The following is a 19,483-nucleotide window of genomic DNA, read 5'->3' on the forward strand; positions in this document are numbered from 1 at the left end:
ATTAATTGCTATGGTGATCAGATTTATGACAGAAAATTTATGGATGGCCGGTAAAAGGAGTCAAACCTTCCACATTTGTCCATTACAAGTTGGATTTGGGGCTGGTTTGTGAGGGTTTTTCTGGAGTGGAGTGGTATTTTTTCTTCTGAAGCCAGTATCAGACTACAAATCCAGTTTAATTACACCAGTTTTATTCAGTGTGGGAGAATTTCCAATGCAGCAAGCTTAGTAATTTATATGACTTTTCTGATTTATTTATGGTGCAATAAATCCATGGGCAGTTCTGTCTGTTGGAGATTTGCAGTCTCCAGGATAATTTTTTAATGGAAAATCAGAAGCGGGAAAAAAACTCCAAACATGGAACTGCTGCCCCCTTTGGCTCCAACCCACAAGACATAAACAACTTCAAAAGAATAAAACAGTGCATGCAAATTCCCAATCACATCTTTTGCAGCACAAGCGTGTTATCAACTAGTTGATACGCTTTAGATGTGCCTCTCATTAAGTCATTGGATCAAAAGAGCTGAACTGTGGAAAATCTAATTTATACCTTTAATTACAATTACTGTGAATCACAGTAATTACACTTTACACTTTCAAAACACTGCACTAATGTCTACAACATGCTTTGGTAGAAAGTTAGCTTTATATTTGAAGTTGATATAGGGGATGGCAAAACCTGTTATGATCTCCTGTTCATTTGCATAGAAAAGCCTCTAGCTACTTACACCAGGATTCTCATGTTCCAGAAACCAGAGATAAAGTGACAACTAGAAAATTGTGCAGTTGTGACTTTTAATTGTAAGGATTTGGTAATTTCTTTAACACACATTTCAAACAGAGGACTTCATTTAACTTCACTGTCAGGTCCTCTTTTAAATTCGTGTTTTCACCTGATCTTTCTTCCATAATTCTCTAAACTTGGAACTGCCTATATATTACTGAATTGAAAGGAATGGTTTTTTTAAAATTTTCCAAAACATATCTGTTCGATCTATTTTCCCAGTGCAATGCTAAAAGCTTTTTCTTTCTCCAATCCTGTAGCAAATACTAATAGCAGCTCTAACTTTCTTGACCTCAAATATATTCAAAAGCAAGATTACCTCAAAATGAACTGCTGAGGCTAGACAAGCTAAGAAGTCCATCTACCTCTATTTCATCTTGCATATTATTCAGTTATAAATTGCACAGTCCCTAGGGAAATAAAGAAACACAAGAAAGTAACTCAGAAGGGTCATCAGTCATTTAAGTGTTGTTTATTTTCAACTAGTACCATTTCTTCTCTGAATATAAGAAATTGACACATCCATTACACCTGCCTGAATGAAACTGTGCTAAATGCCTTGGATGAGCACTGGAACCAATTCAACTTCTACCAGCCTGTTCCAGGGAAAAGGCGTTGCTGTAATGCTGTAATGCTGCAGCTTCAGAAAGAGATTTTGGAAATCATACATAGAAAATTCATCCTTCTTTTGGAGGAAAGGGCAGGAAGGGAAAAAAAGACCCTCAAGAGCCTGGTATTTGTTTTATCAAAACAATTACAGTGGTACATAAAAAGGCTGTAGAAGGCATTTATTCTAATAGCCTTGGATGTTCAATCCGTGTAATAGTCCAGTCTGGTTTTGCTCCTTCTGTAAACTCCCTTTGGAACCTGAAAAAGGAAAGATAATAAGTGAAGAGTTGTTAAAATTTACTCGACCCTAAGGCGCTACTAATACAACAAGAAATCATGAAGAAATATTTTACTTCAAACTTATTGCTGTAAAAGCTACTTAAACTTTAATGCTTATGCCCCAAAATGGAAGATAAGAATTATTTCTATAGTAAGAAACAAAAGGCACTGACTTCGGAGTGTTTTGGTTCAGATCCCACAGACAGGATCAAGCAGCAACAGTAAAGACCCTGATATCAAGAAAGCACTCAGTTTCCACAGCAGGAATATGAATAAAGCTTTATGGAAGATCCTGATCTGCAAATAAAGGGTTTCATTTAATGGGATGGTAAGTGAAGGGAAATCACGTGCTCCATATTTTATTTGAAAATTTTCATCTTTCCTGAAGTGCAGTTTAACAGGTAATATTATTTTCAGAACTTCATCAAAGATAAGTTAACAGCAGCACTGAGTCTCCCTTATGTAAAGCTAAGTCTGAGCTTCAAGCTGAACCCTCATGTTCTCAAATAACCTGCACGTCATGGACAAGAGCAGTATAACAGCATTGCTTTGCAATCATGTGCAAATCCACTCCTGCAAAGTGGGATTGGGAAGATGCTCAGGCTTTAAGGGAAGGCTCTCAAGGTTAATGGAACCTCAGAAGCCTCCAGCTCTAAGGAAGATGCTGAATTCAGCTAAGGGATGGATCCCCAACAATCTATCCAGGCAAAAAGTACCGGTCTCCTCCTGAGCGTTACCTTTGTTTCAGATGTCATCACCTAGACTCCATATTTTCAATTTCAAATGTGGGTGTAGAAATCCTTGATCATACTGCATTTATCACACAAAAAACCTCACTTCTCCCAGCTTCTGAGAATCTCATTTTCAATACATTTTGCTAACTGTGTAGATATTTTCTGCACTGCTCTGACAACAGTACACCAACACAGACATTATTTATAAGCGTTCCTATGAAAATCCATCTTCCTAATGTGTGCTTTGAGGACAAGAAACCTCATTTGGTGCTCCAAATGTCGCTCTTCCTTATAGTGAAACAGTTCCCATTAATGTCAACTCAGAAGCAAGGAAATAACATCATGGAATTAGGGGTATTTAAAAAATTTGGCCCTCAGATCAAAACTGGAAAGCTGGATGAGAATTAACTTAGACTAGAATCCAGGTAAATTAAAAACACCAGGTTCTGCAGTGGCACAGTGGGAGTGCTTGCAGAACTGCCTTCCCCACAGGGACCTCATGGACACTCATGGGAAAAGGAAGGGACAAGCAAGCTTACTCATAGTTTGCTGTTAAAAGATGTTTCTTTTCTTTTGTGTTTTCATCTCCAAACACAATCTGGAAGACTTTGGCTTCACCTGGTACTTCGTCAGGTAGATTGGCACCATTCAGATACCAGAAGCACATCAGGATGCTAACAAACTTTCTTCCTGTTGGAAATAAATCAAAACTTAAGTTAGATCTCATGTTTCTCATGGATCAAATACTCCTATTTGCTACCTGGCATATATTCTAGTGAGACCCTGGAAGGACAGCTGACTTCAGCTATAAAGAATACAGGACAGAATAATGAGTAATAAAGCCATTTTGTGCCCTACTCGTACTGTTTAGCAATAATAAAAATACACTCTGTAAAAAAATACCTATTTTTCCATGAGTGTGGTGGCAGCGTATATAATGGAACTGTAGGAAAAAAGTTGGTTCCCACAAATTCCAAAGCTAGCTACTGATACAACAAATGTATGTAAGGTAGTATCAAACATGGGAGCAATCTAAGAGGGGAAATAGAAATTCCTATTTCCTAAAGCAAGAAAAATGCTTACTGGGTCTGACAATTTGGAATGCTCAACTGAAGACCCAGGGTTAGACCCACCTATCATATCCACTTCACTGACAGTGAACAAAGCACACAACGCTGGTCTCCAACCAAAAGAAAAACTTGCTTGAACTCATCATTAGCTTAAAAAACCCCTTAACCAATCAAGGAGTCCTAGAACAATGGGTATTTCATGACAGAAAGACTAAACCAGCAAAATTTATTTCATTATCTAGCCTTCATTTATTCTTCTTGCGGGATGCATTTTCATTGTTGAAGCAAACAGCTTTCAGCATATATTAGAATAATTGTTTTTGAGTGGTTTCACATTGCTGAGGACTAATAATATAAAATTCTGTACAAAAGAAGAAGAAGAAGCGAAACCCAAACAGAAGTCAAAACGGTACCATGATGTATTAACAATAATCTCTCTCTCTGGTTTAAAAGGAAATTAAGAAATTTTATATGGATGAATTACAAACAGAGAAACAAGGAATGAGAAACTGTACTCAAAACCACATCTGCATGGAAAATGTCTGTTTAGTAGCAAAACCAGGAAATAAGACTGCTTATTGCTGAAATGTTTTAGGATTCTAAACATACCATCATCATCATAGTAAATGCGAACATCTCCTTCTGTTGTGTACATGATTGCATCAATGTCAGCTGCTAAAGCATCCCTGTGGCTGTCAGGGAGCAAAGAAATCTTTTCCTTCAGCACCTGAAGTACCTAAATTCAGAAAAATTGTCACTTAGTTTTTCATTAGAAAATTTAAGTAACAATCTACTACTGCAGTTAATAATATGAGCTGCATTGCTAAAACATTTGTCTAACACACGTAACAGCTAAAGCGAAAAAGCACTGGCAAGTTTGGGCACTCCTAAACCCTTATTCAGCAGCAGTGAAGAAGCTCCATTTACTGCTCAAAACAAATGAGAACCAAGCATCTTTAAAAATGTTTAGAAAAGGTACTGTCAAAACAGCAGCAGCGACACAAGCCCTGCCAGCCCAGAACAGCCCAGCGAAGCTCGCTCCCACAGACACACTCTGCCTCCTCACCGCTGAACTCTCGCCATGTGCAGCTCCCTAAGCTTTGGATTCAGTATCTTTCAGCTCTCTTTCACAAATTTCTTTGAAATTCAGTTTCATGATGAGTTTATCTTGCCATTTTGTGATCCCCGCTCCATTTAGAGAAAGTTGAAATGCTTGCAAATCAGAACAGACTGAAAAATTGTTCCCCTGGGAATTAATGTCCTTATGACACTCACATCCATATTATCTAAGTGTCCTGCGATCCACACAGCTGTGTTAAGTAGAAAATGGTGGGGTGCAAAAACTGCACAGAGGTAGCACCTCAAACACCACATGAGAAAGGCGGGTCACAAGGAAGGATGAAACTGCAGGACTTATTTTTAACTAATACTTATTTTTCACCCTAACTTGATCTACCATTTTTGAATAACAAACAAATGCAGAGGTTACATGGAAGCAAGAGGCAATCTTCACAGGAGACATTGGTTTCTAGTACCTTTTGCAGGTACGAAATTCACTGGCCAAAGAAATGCCAAGGTGTGTGGGATCACAGCCTCATGTACTCCATCCTTGGCTTACATGAAATCTCTGCATCGATGTAAACCTGAAAAATTTACAGCGACCAGAGCAAGTTCTTTCAAGAGGAAGCAGAGGAGATGCCCTTTCAAAACAACTGCAAGAAGCAAACTCACGTTTTATTGCTATGTCTGTTCAGAGAGAGGAGGCAAGACTGCTCAGAGGGGATGCACTAGAACAGCACCAGAGCTTTTGCTGCAAAGGCATGGGTGGCAAAAGGACAGGCCACGCTGGCATCCTGTAACAAGGCAGACATAGACCTGGAGTTCTCCTCCACTTGACTCTGATGTATCTGCTACCTCCATGCCCTGGGAAGGCCAAGACAGCTTCAGCAATTAAAATTAAAAAAAACCACAGAAAACACAGCACTGATGTTTAACCAGGTCAGTCATATCCCTGAGACCACGACACACGACCGAGGCCGCTCAGCCAAAAGCAGTAATCAGCTGTACGATCTGATGGGGGTGGGAATGTATCAGTGCAGCAGGGACGAGCACAAACCAGTTTCTTTCTTCACACGAATTCTGGTGCACACACTGAGTCAGCTTCAGCCACCTGCCTACACCTGGAGATACACAATTCCACCTGCTATGCAGAGCCCGCTGCCTTTCCATCCTCCTGCTACACCAGCAATCTTTCTGGTATTTGGTCCTTATGCTCAACAGCTAAAATATATTTTATTTTGCTTTAAATACAGTAACTTCGAATTAAGTTTCATGCCTTGAAATTAAATATAAAAGAAAGCTGCAAGACAAAAAATTGCCCGCCCTATGTCACATTATGCTGTTTTTCCCAAATGAAACCAAACTGGCAGCTTGCAGATAATGACAGGCTGAATGCATCCATGTAACTTTATAACAGACAGTAAATGCCTAGAATAGGAGATGGAAAGCTTTTACCTCTGCTGATACAAGCTCTTCCAGCAGGTCAAGTTTACGCTGAGACAGCAGCTTTGAAACAACAGAAAAGGCCTACCAAAATAAAAAAGAAACAAAACCCAAACATGAACAAGTAACTCTAGGTTGGCTTATTTTTCAGACAAATACATAAGTATTTGACAAGCTACCCAAATATTCCATGATTTAGGATTTCAGTATTTGCAGAGGGTACCACCATTGAAAGGTAAACCCTCCAGCATTACAAGAGTTATTTCATGAACTGACAAAACTATATGATTTCTTTTCAATCTCTTATTTAAAACATCAAAGTTTCCAATAGGTAAGTGACTCCATAGTTTACAAAAGAAAAAGAGCTTTGCAGTATTTTATCTGCTGCTTTTACTCTTTTTGATAATTCAAACAGTCTGTGTCTTTCCCTGTAAATGTTTTGTTCCCCTGCCCACTTTTCCAACTCATCTTCTGGTTTCAGTCAAAACTGATGTTACAATTTACAAATTTTCTTCAGAAGTCTGGTTTAGTCTCTGGACTTCAGGACGCTCAACTCTCCTTTCTCTCCTCAATTTTGCAGGTACATTTACATACAATTATGCCTCTGCATATTCAAGTAGCGCACTCGTGAAGGACCGTGTATTTAGGACTCTACACCAAGTAAAAACAAACAAACACCAAAACAAAACCCCCAAAACCAGGCCAAGGTAAAACAGGTGGTTCTGCATATGTGTCAAATTAGTTGTTGTAGGTTGTGGGTTTTTTCCTCTCTTGAATTGATCCTAATCATTTTAACATTCTGTCCCCTGATGTGCTGTTTTGAGCTGGTTCATTAAAAGTAAATATAATAATAAAAACTTTCCCAACAGATAACTCTGTACAGCTTTGAGGTACTTATACTTCTTCAACACATTCTGCTGACAAAACTTATGGGGCTCATGAATTTGTAGAAATAAATATACACACCAGCTGTCTAAGCTTTACCATTTCAGGAAAACCTGCTAAGAGACACATTTCTCCCTAAAGCCTCTATAACATTTGGCAGCACCTTCCTTCACTCTTCTTTGGGGGTTGGCTTAACCAGTTAATTTTAATTGTGGGATCTGGGATAACAAGAAATTCCTGAAGAACAGTACAGCTCTGCTAACATCATTTGCATCAAGGTGTGGTGCTTGGAGGCAGCAGTGGGGAACTCCAGGTATTTTACACACAGGAGCACATTAGTGCCACGATGTCCACATGTAATAACATCAGGCTGGACATCAGGAGGAATTTCTTCATGGAAAGGGTCGTTCAAGCATTGAAATGAGCTGCCCAATCACCCCTTGGAGGTGTTTAAGGAAAGACTGGACATGCATTGATGCCAAAAACTGGTTGACAAAGTGGTGTTTGGTCATAGGTTGGACTCAACATACAACACAGACACGAGGAGCTCCTGGGGTGTGCCCAACAGCAAGGGCTGAGGGGCTGGAGCATCTCTCCTACTGGAAAAGCCTACGGGACTGGAGCTGTCCAGCCTCAAGCAGAGATGACTGAGAGGGATCTCATCAATGTGTAGAAACATTTAAAGGAGGGGAGGGCCTGAAGGATGGACCAGATTCTGCTCGGTGGTGCCAAGCCACAGGACAAGAGGCAACGGGCAGAAACCGACGCACAGAAGTTCCACCTGAACACAAGGAAGAACTTCTTTACTGTCAGCATGCCCAAGCACTGGAACAGAATGCCCAGAGGTCGTGGAGTCTCCCTCACTGCAGATATTCCAGACCTGTCTGGACACAATCCAGTGCCATGTGCTCTAGGACGGCCTTGCTGGAGCCGATGGAGAAGGAGGAGGGAGGATGGAGCAGATGACCCACTGTGCTCCATTCCTACCTCGCCGGTTCTGTTCATCTGTGATTATCTCCTCAGTCTTCTCCAGCCTAACTGGTTCTATAATTCCACGGAAATAATGGCAAGCATCGGCAGCCCCTAGGGAGGGGCAGCGGGACCTTTCCCCTCAGGCCGGCTGCTTTCCTCGCCCCGAGGCCCCAGGCCCGCTCACCTGCTTGGCCCCCCGCGTGAACTCCTCGACGCTGAACTCGTGGTCGAAGTAGAGGCGGATGAGCAGGTAGTAGAAGCGGGTGCGGAGCCAGGCGATGGGACTGGTGATCCTCACTACCACTACACGCCGCTGAGGGCCCTCGGTACCAGATCCGGCGCTGCTGGCGAACCGAGCGCCGGGCTGGGGCGGGCGGGCCCGGGCGGGGCCCGGCGGGCCCGGCGCAGCTGCGGCCGGCGGCAGGAGCCGGGCAGAGCCCGCCAGCGCCCGCGCCAGCCAGCGGACACGGCCCGGAGCCGCGCAGCGCAGCGCCATGACGGCCCGGGCCCGCCCCGTCCGCCGCGACTCCCGCTCCCCGGAAACACGGCTGCGGCCGCCGCTGGTTCCGGCGCAGGCGCGAGCGGCCGGCGGCTCCGACCGCGCCCGGTGAGGGGACGCGAGCCCCGGGCAGCAACGGAGAAAGGGGCGGCCCCTCTGCTGGCCCCCGTGAGGCCGCGTCTGCAGTACGGTGTCCAGCTCTGGGCTTCTCAGTACAAGAGAGACGAGGAGCTGCTGGAGAGGGCGCAGCGGAGGCCACAGAGTTAATTGGGCGCCTGGAGAATCTCTCTTCATGAGGAGAGACTGCGGGAGCTGGGCTTGTTCAGTCTGGAGAAGATGGGGAGAGGATCTCATGAGTGCATATAAATCCCCCAAAGGCGGGTGCCATGAGCATGGTGCCAGACACTTGTCAGTGGTGCCCACTGACAGGACAAGGAGTAATGGCCATAAAGTGAACATAGAAAGCTCCACCTCAGCTTGAGAAAGAGCTGCTTTACGTGGAGGGCGGCAGAGCACCGGAACAGGCTGCTCAAGGAAGTCATGGAGTCTCCCTCTCTGGAGGCGTCCAAACCCCGCCTGGACGTGTTCCTGTGTCACCTGCTCCGGTGACCCTGACGTGGCAGGGGTTGGACTCGATGGTGTCCAGAGATCCCTTCCAAACCTGACAATTCCGCGATCCGCGGGCTCCCGGCCCTTGCCCAGGGGGAGAGGCAGGAACGCTTCTGCCGGGCTCCTCTTTCCGGGGGAAGCGCCGGGGCGGACGCGGTGCCCGCGGCCATGGAGCGGCGGGAGCCGGCGGCCGTGGTCCTGGAGCGCCTGGACGGGGTGACCCGGGAGCGCTTCCTGCGGGACATCTACCCGCGGGTACGGCGCGCTCCGAGCGGGGACACCGGGAAAGGCGGGAGGTGTCCGGGGACCCCTCCTCAGCCGGCACTGCTGGGGCAGGGAAACCTCAGGGGTTTGGTTTGTGCGTTCCCGGAAAAGTGCCCTGATCCATTGAGAGGAACGGGAGTTCAGGAGCAAGGAGCAGATAGGCAGATCCTGTCTGAGCTGCTGGCTAGTTCCGACAGGTGATGTCTGTAAGAGTCCATTTCCTTTGGGAGTGGTTAAAAAGTGTTGTTGCTTTGTCATCTCTTGTTTTATTTCCCCCCACCCTCCGAGGTGCCAATTAAAAGTGCCTTTCTACTTTTTGTGTGTGGGCTAGATCAGACCTGTTCGTGGTTGTGAGCAGCAAGGAACCTTGATATAGGTGGAAAAAGCTTCTCCTCTGAGAACGTAACGACATCACCACAGCTCACAGTCTGCACCTTAACCGTGTGGGCTTTTACATATTTTTTGCTAAGCCTTGGCTAGAACGATTAAATCTGTTCCTTCATCTGGCTGGATTCCTCAGTGGCCCCAGCACAAAGTGTGGGCTATAATTGTCTTTGCCTCTCCATATCCTTCCTTACCCAACCAGGAAAGAACACGTAGTTAATAGAGAAACAGTTCCATCATTTATTGCATTTTGTTTCTACGTTCAGCATTTGAGTTACATTGTTTGTGAACAGATTAGTTGTGACCTTGTGTAGTGGATCCTGGCATTCAACTGATTTATTTGCTTGGATGTAATTTGAAAAAGTAATTTTTTTTTTTCCTGTTGGATTCTGTGATCATTCACCACTGAATTTTTTTATTGTTCCTTAGAGAAAGCCGGTAGTGCTGACAGGACTGGAACTGGGCACTTGCACCACCAAATGGACAGTAGATTACTTGAGCCAAGCTGAAGGATCTAAAGAAGTGAAGATTCATGTTTCTGCAGTGCCACAGATGGATTTCCTCAGTAAGAACTTTGTGTATAGGTACTTCACTCCAAGGCCTCTTGTATTTTAAAGGCATGTGTTTGTAACTTACAGACATACAGTGCATCTGTTTGAAGCTGAGGGTGGGAATAGGAAGATAGTTTGTGAAAACATTACATTATGTATCAAAGGGTTCTCCTGGATTTATCCCTCTTCTATTAATTCTACACCCTGAATAAATGCAATGAGGGTGAAATGAGAGGCCAGACAGCACCTTGAAAGTGATGTCATGAAGAAGCGTTGTAAACGTATTTTGTCAGAACACTCTTGCAGGAAATTTGAGCCTTGCACTTGCAGCTGTTAATTGAAAACAAACCAAAACACTTTTGATATCTACAGTTGATGACCTGGTACTTTGTTCTAGTTATATGGTGCATTCTCAGTGTTACTGAATAGTGATAATTTCTGGCTCACTGTGTGTCTGATCCCCTTTGAATGCCGGTGTGTGTGTGCCAGCCATGCTGTTCCACTCCAGAAAGGGTGTAACTAAAACCCAGCTCCTTTCAAAGTTAGCATGTGCAGCTTTCAGAATATTCAAACCACTGGACATCACACATTTCACCAGCTCTTTAATCTTGATGTGGGCCACAAAACCCCTTGATCTCCTCTGGAGCTTCTCTTATGTAACTGCCAGAATATTTCTTCAGAGTTCATCTAATCTCAGTCATTGTGTTGCCCGTCATGGGTAAATGCCTTTATTTTAGCAGTCCTTTGTTTTCTCCAAGTGGGAAGAGGATGTGCTCAGTCTGTTAAACTTCTGAGCAGGTGGGAGTGAATGCTGTAGGGGTACACAAGCTACAAGTCTCTGGGTGGAGCCTGTTGTTCAGGGGATAAGCACAAGTTACAATCATGATGCATTCTGCTCACTGCATAATGAACTTCTGAATCTCTGAAATTAGGTTGTACTTGACCAACTTCGCCTTATCTCCATACTTCATTTTCCTGCTCTGTTTTGGGATTTTTTTAGTATCTCTTGCTGTGAGTTCACAGTTGTTGTAGTTGTTCTGGAGTCTTAGTTTTAGCAGGTTTGTAGACCACCGTATGGATGCTCTGATCGTGTTTCATTATAGTAGCTGTCAGAACTTTCACATACTTCATTTGAAATTCAGAAAGCTTTGACCTTTTCCACAGCAAGCCCCTCATTCTAATCTAAAGAAACAATAAGTAGGAGCAAAAGAATAGAAGCTCTGAGGTCTGAACATGCAGTTCCATCAGTTTAAACTGATGAACATTAGTAGTACTGCAGTTCTGTTGTATGTTGCATGCTCCTACCCCTGTTTTTGTGTTGGTTCTGGAACTCATTCAGCCAGGTTGTGACGTGCTGCAGAAATCTGAATGTTTTTCTGCTGTTTTAGCTTTGTAAGCAGGTTCATGGAGAGGTCAGATGACTGCCAGTGCTACTGTAAGGGGGGAGATGGGGGGGATGAGGGCAGAGCTGTGGTAGCACCAGAATGCATCCGTTTAAGCTGTAGTAAAGCTGTGCTCTCACTTTCTTCAGCAGCAAATGTAAGTGGACATGATGAAACAGTTTGGCTGAAGTCAGAGCATTGTGTTTTGTTTGGTTTTCCATTGATTTCAGTGGGTTTTGTATTTGCCTATTCCAAACAAGCCTAAAATGTTTAGAGAATTGGTTTAAGTACTGTCAGATGCAGGTTCACATTCTAGTAAAAAAGATAACAGGATCCCAAAAAATTTTTGCTCAAGAATGCTTTCTTCCTAACCCTGAGTACGTGGTGGTTGCTCTAAATGTGATGTTTACATGCAGTGATTCATTATCCAGTGACACTTAGTGTGAGATGGTGAGCTGCATGAATGTAACACTGAATTCATGCTAAGGAGTCCATGTCCTGTTGCTGATTGTGCTTGGTTTGCCATTCAGCTACCAACTGATACCAAAACCTGTAATCTGTATGAAAAGCTCCCGTTATGTAGATAAATATGTAACACTTTAACTGATTGCAGAGGGACCAGCTCTAATGCCCAGTGACTCTTCTGAAGTTGTCTTTAGTAAATTTAAGGGAAAAGCAAAGAAACATTTGGAAATACCAAGATTCCTGTGTTTTGTATTAAAACTCCTGTTTCAAGGAGCTGGGAAAGCATATATTAAAAAAAAAAAAAAAAATCCATATAACTGAAATCAATTTTATAGATGTACAAATGAAGGTAGTTATCCATGTTCCTGCACAAATTCATAGCAGAAAATGCATAAGCATGTGCAACTTCTCTGTTGAAGTTTTCTTGATGCTGAGCTTTTCTGCAAATTTATAAAAATGTGCAGTAAACAATCCTAAAAATGACACACTTAACAAAACAGTTAAGCAAGTATTGTCACATTTTGAGTCTTAATTTGACTGTGAAAGATGTTTTGTTCTGTGACTCAGACCATTCGGAACTCCTAAGCTCAAGAGAGGGTCTTAACAAAGTGTATGAACAGTTGATGGAACCAGATTCTCAGTGGTTCATGGTGACAAGGGGCAATGGGCACAAGCTGGAATACAGGAAATTCTGTTAACCCCTTTAACACACACACACACACACACACACACACACACACACACACACAGAGAGGCTCTTTTACAGTGAGGACAGTCAAACAATGGAACAAATGGAACAGGTTACCTAGAGAGATTATGGAGTCTCCATCCTTGGAGGTCCACGAAACTGAACTGGATGCTGTCCTGTGCAAGCTGCTGGAGTGAACCCTGCTCTTGGCAAGGGGCTTGGACTGCAGGATCTCCAGAGGGCCTTCCAGCCTCAGCTACTACAGGATTCTGTTTGGATATATATTGGAACAATTCACTAAAGCAGAGAAGTTTCTAAGTGTAGGATTTCTGTCTTGGGAGAACTCTTCAAACATCCACTACAAACATTGATTAGTCACCATATTAAGTTAAAAACTAAGAGAGCAGCCTATTGCATCTTCCATTATACTTGACATGGCAAGGGATCTTATTATAAATCTCCAGTCTGGACCGTGTGTTGTTACGCTGATTCATGGTATAAATTCAAATATTCATATTTCAGAACTCTGCCTTTTGATGTATTTGTACGAAGAGCAGCTGAAGTCAAGCACAAGGAGTACTTTCTTACTGAGGTAATTTTCTTAGCGTCACAGTTTTTTCTGTTGGTTATTTTGTTGGCATATGGAGAGGAAAGGGATGAATTGTAATTTAAAGTCTTACTTCAGTAAAAGACTTGATCTTTAAGTTCACTGTCTTGTGTCTTGATGCCAAAGAAAAAAATGAGAGAAGTAGTTCTTCTCAGTAGTGTTTTTGCATGTGTACAGTGTGGTTAACTTCAGTCATCCTGTTTCTCATAAAAAAACCTGCTTACATGACAAAAAAATTCCAGTATAAAATTTAGAAAGCAAACCTTGCTCTAGAGTAACCACCATATCATCTGCGTGTTTTGCAAGAAAATGTCATGAAGATATTTTAGAATTTGATGACTGTCAAAATACAAATCCAGATATATTGTAACATAAATTGTGAGTAGCAAGTGTGTGGTTAGATTTACATATCAGTGCTCAGGCTAGGGATTTTTCAGATAACTGGTTGGAAAGCAAATAGTTTTGAATGTAGACATGCCTTTTACCTTTTATGCTGCATAGAATGCTCTAAGTTTTGAAGTCAATCAAAACAGTTTTCTGCATCAGTGTACTGAAGAACTTAAATTATTATCTGCATTTGCTTTTAGTCTGTTCAGTAACAGCAATGCTGAAGCAGCTGATCAGTCTCCCCACACTTTACTCTTCTTTCAGTTAACTTATTTTTCCCACTTCTCAAGATGAGCTGCAGGGACCGGTGAAAGGCAGTGTAACAAAGTAGCTGAATCTGTAGATGCCCTTTATTTCTACCATATTTTAATGAAACTCTGCATTAGATAAATGAGAAAATACAAGCTTTGTTTAAGTGTTTTGGCAAATCTTATTAAAAAACCCCAAACCATTCTCTTTTTGTGTTCTCTTCAGGATGAAAAGTACTATTTGCGATCAGTGGGTGAAGATGTTAGGAAGGTAAGTTACTGGAGATTACAGTTCTAATATTGTAAAGTTGCAGTTTAGAAATATTTTTTAAAGCCTGTTGTCATGCAACTTACTTAGGGTCACATGGTTTGTGAATCTGACTGGATTTGGGTCAGAGTACTTCAATGTGTCTAAAATAGTTGCTGTTGCATGAGTGCTTAGCTGATCACTGAAGAGTACATTGCTAAACTCTCTTTCTTCAGCTTTTGTTATAAACTTATAATATAAAAGGATTTATGCTGATCTCTTGCTGCTTCAGTGTGATTCCTAGCAGCCATGGTTAAGAGCAGCTCTCTGGCTGTTCTTATTAATGGCATTGAGCAAGTCAGTGCTGCAAAGCATTGCTGATTTCAGGTGTTTGCCAGTGCTGAAGTCCTAACCCTGTTCCATATGATTGGAAATGACTGTGAAGTGCTCCCCATTTCAATGTGCATAGATGGGTCTCTAAGAGTTATGCCTTTTCTGTTTCAGGATATTGCAGATATCAGGAAGCAGTTTCCTATTTTAGCAGAAGATGTTCATATTCCAGAGTACTTTGAGAAGGAACAGTTTTTCTCTAGCGTCTTCCGCATCAGCTCAGCTGGATTACAGTTATGGACACATTATGATGTAAGTAATACATGGGTTTAGCATAAAATGTTGCAGATGGCATTACAGAGTTGAGATAATAAGGTGCAAATCTCTGTCAGAGACTAGAGAATAATAACAAACATCACATATTTTGAAATAGTGAAATGAACCACATTCAGTTGGTACGGTAAATTTTAAGTGTCGCATGGCTTAGGCATAATATCTTAACTGGGTTTATGTCTACTTCCAGATTTGTAAGATTAAAGGATGTTTTGTTTTTTTAAACTGTTTTGAGTTTCAGTTGAAAATCTGAAACACAGTAACTTTCAACATTTTTGTCTTCAACATTACTTTTCTTTTATTTTTCACTCTAACAGCCAGAGTAGGATAAATTCTAGTTGTACAATACACTGCCAGCTGTGCAATTTATTGTAGTGATTTCTGGCTGCAGTGCAATAGCTTCCAAATAAGGTTGTCATCTAACATTGCGCAGTGAGTTCTGAATACATTTATTTATGAGATAATCCTTAACATGTGAAGGTTTTATTAATTCTCTTTTTTAAGCTAATAATTCGATTAGTTGAAGTCTGTATATTTATTCACTCAACTTTTGGCTGACATCTCTATTGTTACACTCATCCCAGGTAATGGACAACTTCTTAATCCAAGTCACAGGAAAAAAACGAGTTGTTCTATACAGTCCTCGAGATGCACCATATTTATATTTATCAGGTATGCATGATATAGGTATCTAGTTCAGAGTTTGGTGATCTAGCTTTTCTTACACTTAGGTCACAAGTGTTGCACTGTAGAAAATAATCACTAACATATGACTTGGTATAAAAGAAGTAATTTGTTCCTTTAACTCTGATTCTGTGTGCTTTAGTCAAAGCCAAGGAGAAAAGCAGCTTTTCCTGATTATTTTCAACACGTATCTGAAGGAGTAAAATGTTCTGTCTGGGTTCAAAATGGTTTTTTAAATGTCATGAAAAGTGGTTTTAGTGTTAATAAGGTTGCAGTTACAGAACAAATACAGACAACAGGAGAACATCTCTTCAGTAAATGAGGGGTGCCATCAGGTTTCCCTGGTTTTGAGAAATAAAGCAGCACTAAATTTGATTCAAGAACTGCCATTTCCAGCAATATGACAGTGCTTTGTTACTATTGGAAGAGTGGGAATACTTACTCACTGGCATTTTCCTAGGTACTAAATCAGAGGTGCTGGATGTGGATAACCCAGACCTGGAGAAATATCCCCTTTTTGTGAAAGCCAAGCGCTATCAATGTGTTTTGGAAGCAGGAGATGTGTTATTTATTCCGGGTAAGTAGTAAATAGTTCCTGACCATTCAACTGACCAATTCAACTGTCTTGTTTCTGATCTATGATTTCTGGAGATGGTAAGAGGTGTCTAAAGCATTTCTCTGTTTTAAGTAGGAGCATTGAAAGATGTTGGCAAAACTCATTTACTTCTTCCAGCTGTACCATTAACCTGAAAAACAGTATTATTATATCTACCTACAAATTTTACTTTCCCTCAAGTGTATACTGTATGCTCCTGAATTTGTGTCCTAATACTGTACTATAAACTCACCTTCTGAAATCTGATATTACTTCAGGGATTTTTAATGACAGAATTTGAGTGAAATAGCATTTCTGTTCTTCTGTAGCTCTGCACTTAAGCACTGTGAGGCACATGGTCTGATGAGAATTAGGAATGGTAGAGTTATTGAACCTTCCTAAGATTTATAATCATCCTTGGGGAATGGAAAGACAAGTCCTAATAATTTCTCTGCGCAAGCAGAAAGCTGCTTCCTGGGCTGACATGACAAATTCTGGTAGTCAGGGAAAGGCATTTTAATTACTCCTATTGAACTACTCCTCCTTGTTACTGATTTTATTTTAGCTTATCGTGGGCTTGCAGCACATACATCCTGTCACTTTTACATTATCTGGGCAATATAAACAGGTCAGTAAACAAGAAGGTAATAGGTTTTTAGGAAGCTATTTTATAATAGTTTCTTAGCCTTGGACTTGTTACTTAATTTTGAATGTTTCTTTCTAAATAAACTTTTGGTTACATTTAGATAGTTGGATGTCACACTGCTGCTGCTGTCAGCATCCCTGTTTTTTGTTTATGAAGTCCAGATACTTGTTTGTCTTTGCCAGTGGGTGAGCAGAGTCAAACATGAGACACACTCACCTCTCTTAAGACTGACTGGGGAGTATAGAGATTTTTGAGTCCAGAGAATGGTGTTTTGTCAGCATCCTGCAGTCTGTATCACTAAAAAAAAAGGATGTGTTTTGAGGAATGTGTGTGGTTATTATGAAGAAGGTAGAAGCAGCCCTTCTTCCTAACCTGGAAGAAACTTCATATTGATTTCTCAGAATAAACTTTTCTATGTCTTCCGCATCTACAGGCAACTAAGATGCAATAAATACAGCATTCAGACTTTTAGCTTAAAATCCAAATATCCTAAATATACCATATTAAACTGATTCTTTAAATATACTCAATGAAACAAAGATGTCTTGGCTTCCTTACCTCAGTCATGATGATTCAGATGAAAAACCTCATGCGTTCATTATGAGAAGATCTGGAACTTGCCTGGGTGACATGATGCTGGTGGTTTACATTAAAGGTGGACAGTATGTGCAAGGTCAGGGGCTAAGTGAAAATAGGTAACTGCATTTAGAGTGGAGGTGAGTAAGGGAAGGTGTCTTTCTTTCATCCTACACATGTGCTTATCCTTTGCTTACATTTGAGTACCTCTACACTTCAGCAATTTTTACTTTTATGAGAAGTTATGGACCAGCATAAATGTCTTGGAAAACTCAAATTTGGTACAATGCAATATATTCATATGTATATTTATAAATAAACAAAAATACAGTGGTTGAGGCTTTTCCTCAACTAGATTTGTTTGGTCAGTTCTGACACTTGCCTGGAGGCACATAGAAGTTTTGGACAATTATTTTGATTTTAGACACTGTTCTTCCTACAGCTTTGTGGTTCCATAATGTAATTTCTGAGGAATTTGGAGTGGCACTGAATGTCTTTTGGAAGCACCTTTCTGCTGAGTCCTATGATAAGACTGACACTTACGGAAATAAAGATCCCATGGCAGCCTCTAGAGCTATACAGATCTTGGACAGAGCCTTGAAAACACTTGAAGAACTACCTGAGGAATATAGGGATTTTTATGCTCGGAGAATGGTGTTACGTATCCAAGAAAAAGCCTATAGGAGTGATTATGGATAAAGTAACACACTGTAATTCAGCAAGGTCCCTTGCAAGTAGAAAATTGTATGTTAGTATGAAAACTGTCCATATGTACTTACATACACTTTCTGTGAGACCAATAAAAATTCATCTATAACAAAGTTGATCTTTTAGATTTTCTTTCTGGTTTTTCATGTGCAGTGAGGTCACAGTCTGCTTGATCCAGAGATGGTTTCTTTTCTACCATGACATTTGCAGTACTTCCACTTATAACTGTACTTTTTTGGAATGTTCTACCTAAATTTTTCTGAACAAAAGTTTTGCTATGTGGTCTGACAGCATGTATGCGTAGAAGTAACTGCACATCTTTGTGAATGCAACCTCATTAAATTTTAGGAAAGTCATAGTGGTTTCTGAGGAGGTCCAAGCAAGCCATTGGTGGTAGCTGTAATGGTCATGGTTTCTTTTTAAGTAATAACCTGGCAATTAGTGTAGGGAGTTTCTTCTCCCCCTTGTAGTGAAACAGAGTGGGTACAGGAAAAAAAAGCAAAAATTAACCATGCAAGGTTACACTTAAAATTGTACAGCAGCTTGACTACAAGGTAATTGATTTACCCTTTTCCTAGCTCGATACTGTATTACTGCAGGGGAATTCTATCTTTTTTGTCACTGCCTCAGTGCAGTATCTGCCCGTGCAGACAGCATTGCTGTTCCTGCAGCTGTGACACACTTGCCTAATGTTGCCCACAAACCCATTCAGATACAGTCCAGTATCTGCAGTGGAGTTCATAGATGTGGAGTAGCCACAGAACCTGTTGGGAGCTGTATTTGACCGTGCTCTTTGTTACCATATGAAAGGGGGTTTGCATAGCACCTTTTGGGGTGGAGCCTGTTGTTTAGGCATTGTAGGTTACTTTTTCAGCAGATTGTGGTGCTTACAAAAGCACTGTGAAATAAAGGTGGGAATCTGACAAAAAATCATTGACTCTTTGAAGTTATTTGAAGCCCCTGAAGTTATTACTTATGCTGTTTGGGAAATGAAGCATTTATCTGACTTAGGTCAGTCTGTTACTTCTAGCAATGTTTTTTGAGAATTGTAACTTGTCAAAAGCTCTTAGACTAAATAAATGTGTAGTGTTAAAAAATGCTGGATAAAAGCTTTCTTCAGAAGAGCAGGAGCTTGAACACTGCAGATTATTCTTCTAAACCTGTTCTTCTTGGCAGTTCAACACAGTGAAAATAGTCTGGTACCATGTGAATGGGCACCCAGCCACCTCAATGAATAAGCATGAATGGAACCAGCCAAGCGATTCTGACGGGCATCATTGTACGTTCTGAGGGTAGAATTTAAATTTGGGCTCACAAATAGGTCTCCCAAAATTTTGTTCAGAGAGGAACAAGGATTGCTTGTGCATACTGCTGAGACAGAATCTCTGCCCATTAAGCTGGGGTAACCTCTTGGCTTTGTTGGACTGGTAACGTCAAAGGCCCAG

The 19,483-nt window shown here is 41.4% G+C and overlaps 2 protein-coding genes across 2 annotated transcripts; one reads left to right on the forward strand and one right to left on the reverse strand.

Annotated features, from left to right (window-relative positions):
• Positions 1–1,234: 1,234 nt before the first annotated feature.
• Positions 1,235–8,333, reverse strand: MAIP1 (matrix AAA peptidase interacting protein 1). The gene is made up of 5 exons (XM_040070366.2): positions 8,020–8,333; positions 5,991–6,062; positions 4,086–4,212; positions 2,946–3,096; positions 1,235–1,651 (listed from the first exon to the last, which is right to left on the reverse strand). The coding sequence occupies exons 1-5, from the start codon at positions 8,329–8,331 to the stop codon at positions 1,573–1,575; spliced, it is 741 nt and encodes a 246-aa protein (XP_039926300.1). The 5' UTR covers positions 8,332–8,333; the 3' UTR covers positions 1,235–1,572.
• A 734-nt stretch (positions 8,334–9,067) lies between these two features.
• On the forward strand, positions 9,068–19,348 carry TYW5 (tRNA-yW synthesizing protein 5). The gene is made up of 8 exons (XM_040069622.2): positions 9,068–9,198; positions 10,021–10,175; positions 13,200–13,269; positions 14,146–14,190; positions 14,671–14,808; positions 15,414–15,501; positions 15,974–16,090; positions 17,773–19,348. Exons 1-8 carry the CDS (start codon positions 9,112–9,114, stop codon positions 18,027–18,029), a joined length of 957 nt encoding a protein of 318 aa, XP_039925556.1. The 5' UTR covers positions 9,068–9,111; the 3' UTR covers positions 18,030–19,348.
• Positions 19,349–19,483: the final 135 nt, after the last annotated feature.

This window comes from Hirundo rustica, chromosome 7 (genome assembly GCF_015227805.2).
Source record: "Hirundo rustica isolate bHirRus1 chromosome 7, bHirRus1.pri.v3, whole genome shotgun sequence".
In the NCBI taxonomy this organism is placed as follows: domain Eukaryota; kingdom Metazoa; phylum Chordata; class Aves; order Passeriformes; family Hirundinidae; genus Hirundo; species Hirundo rustica.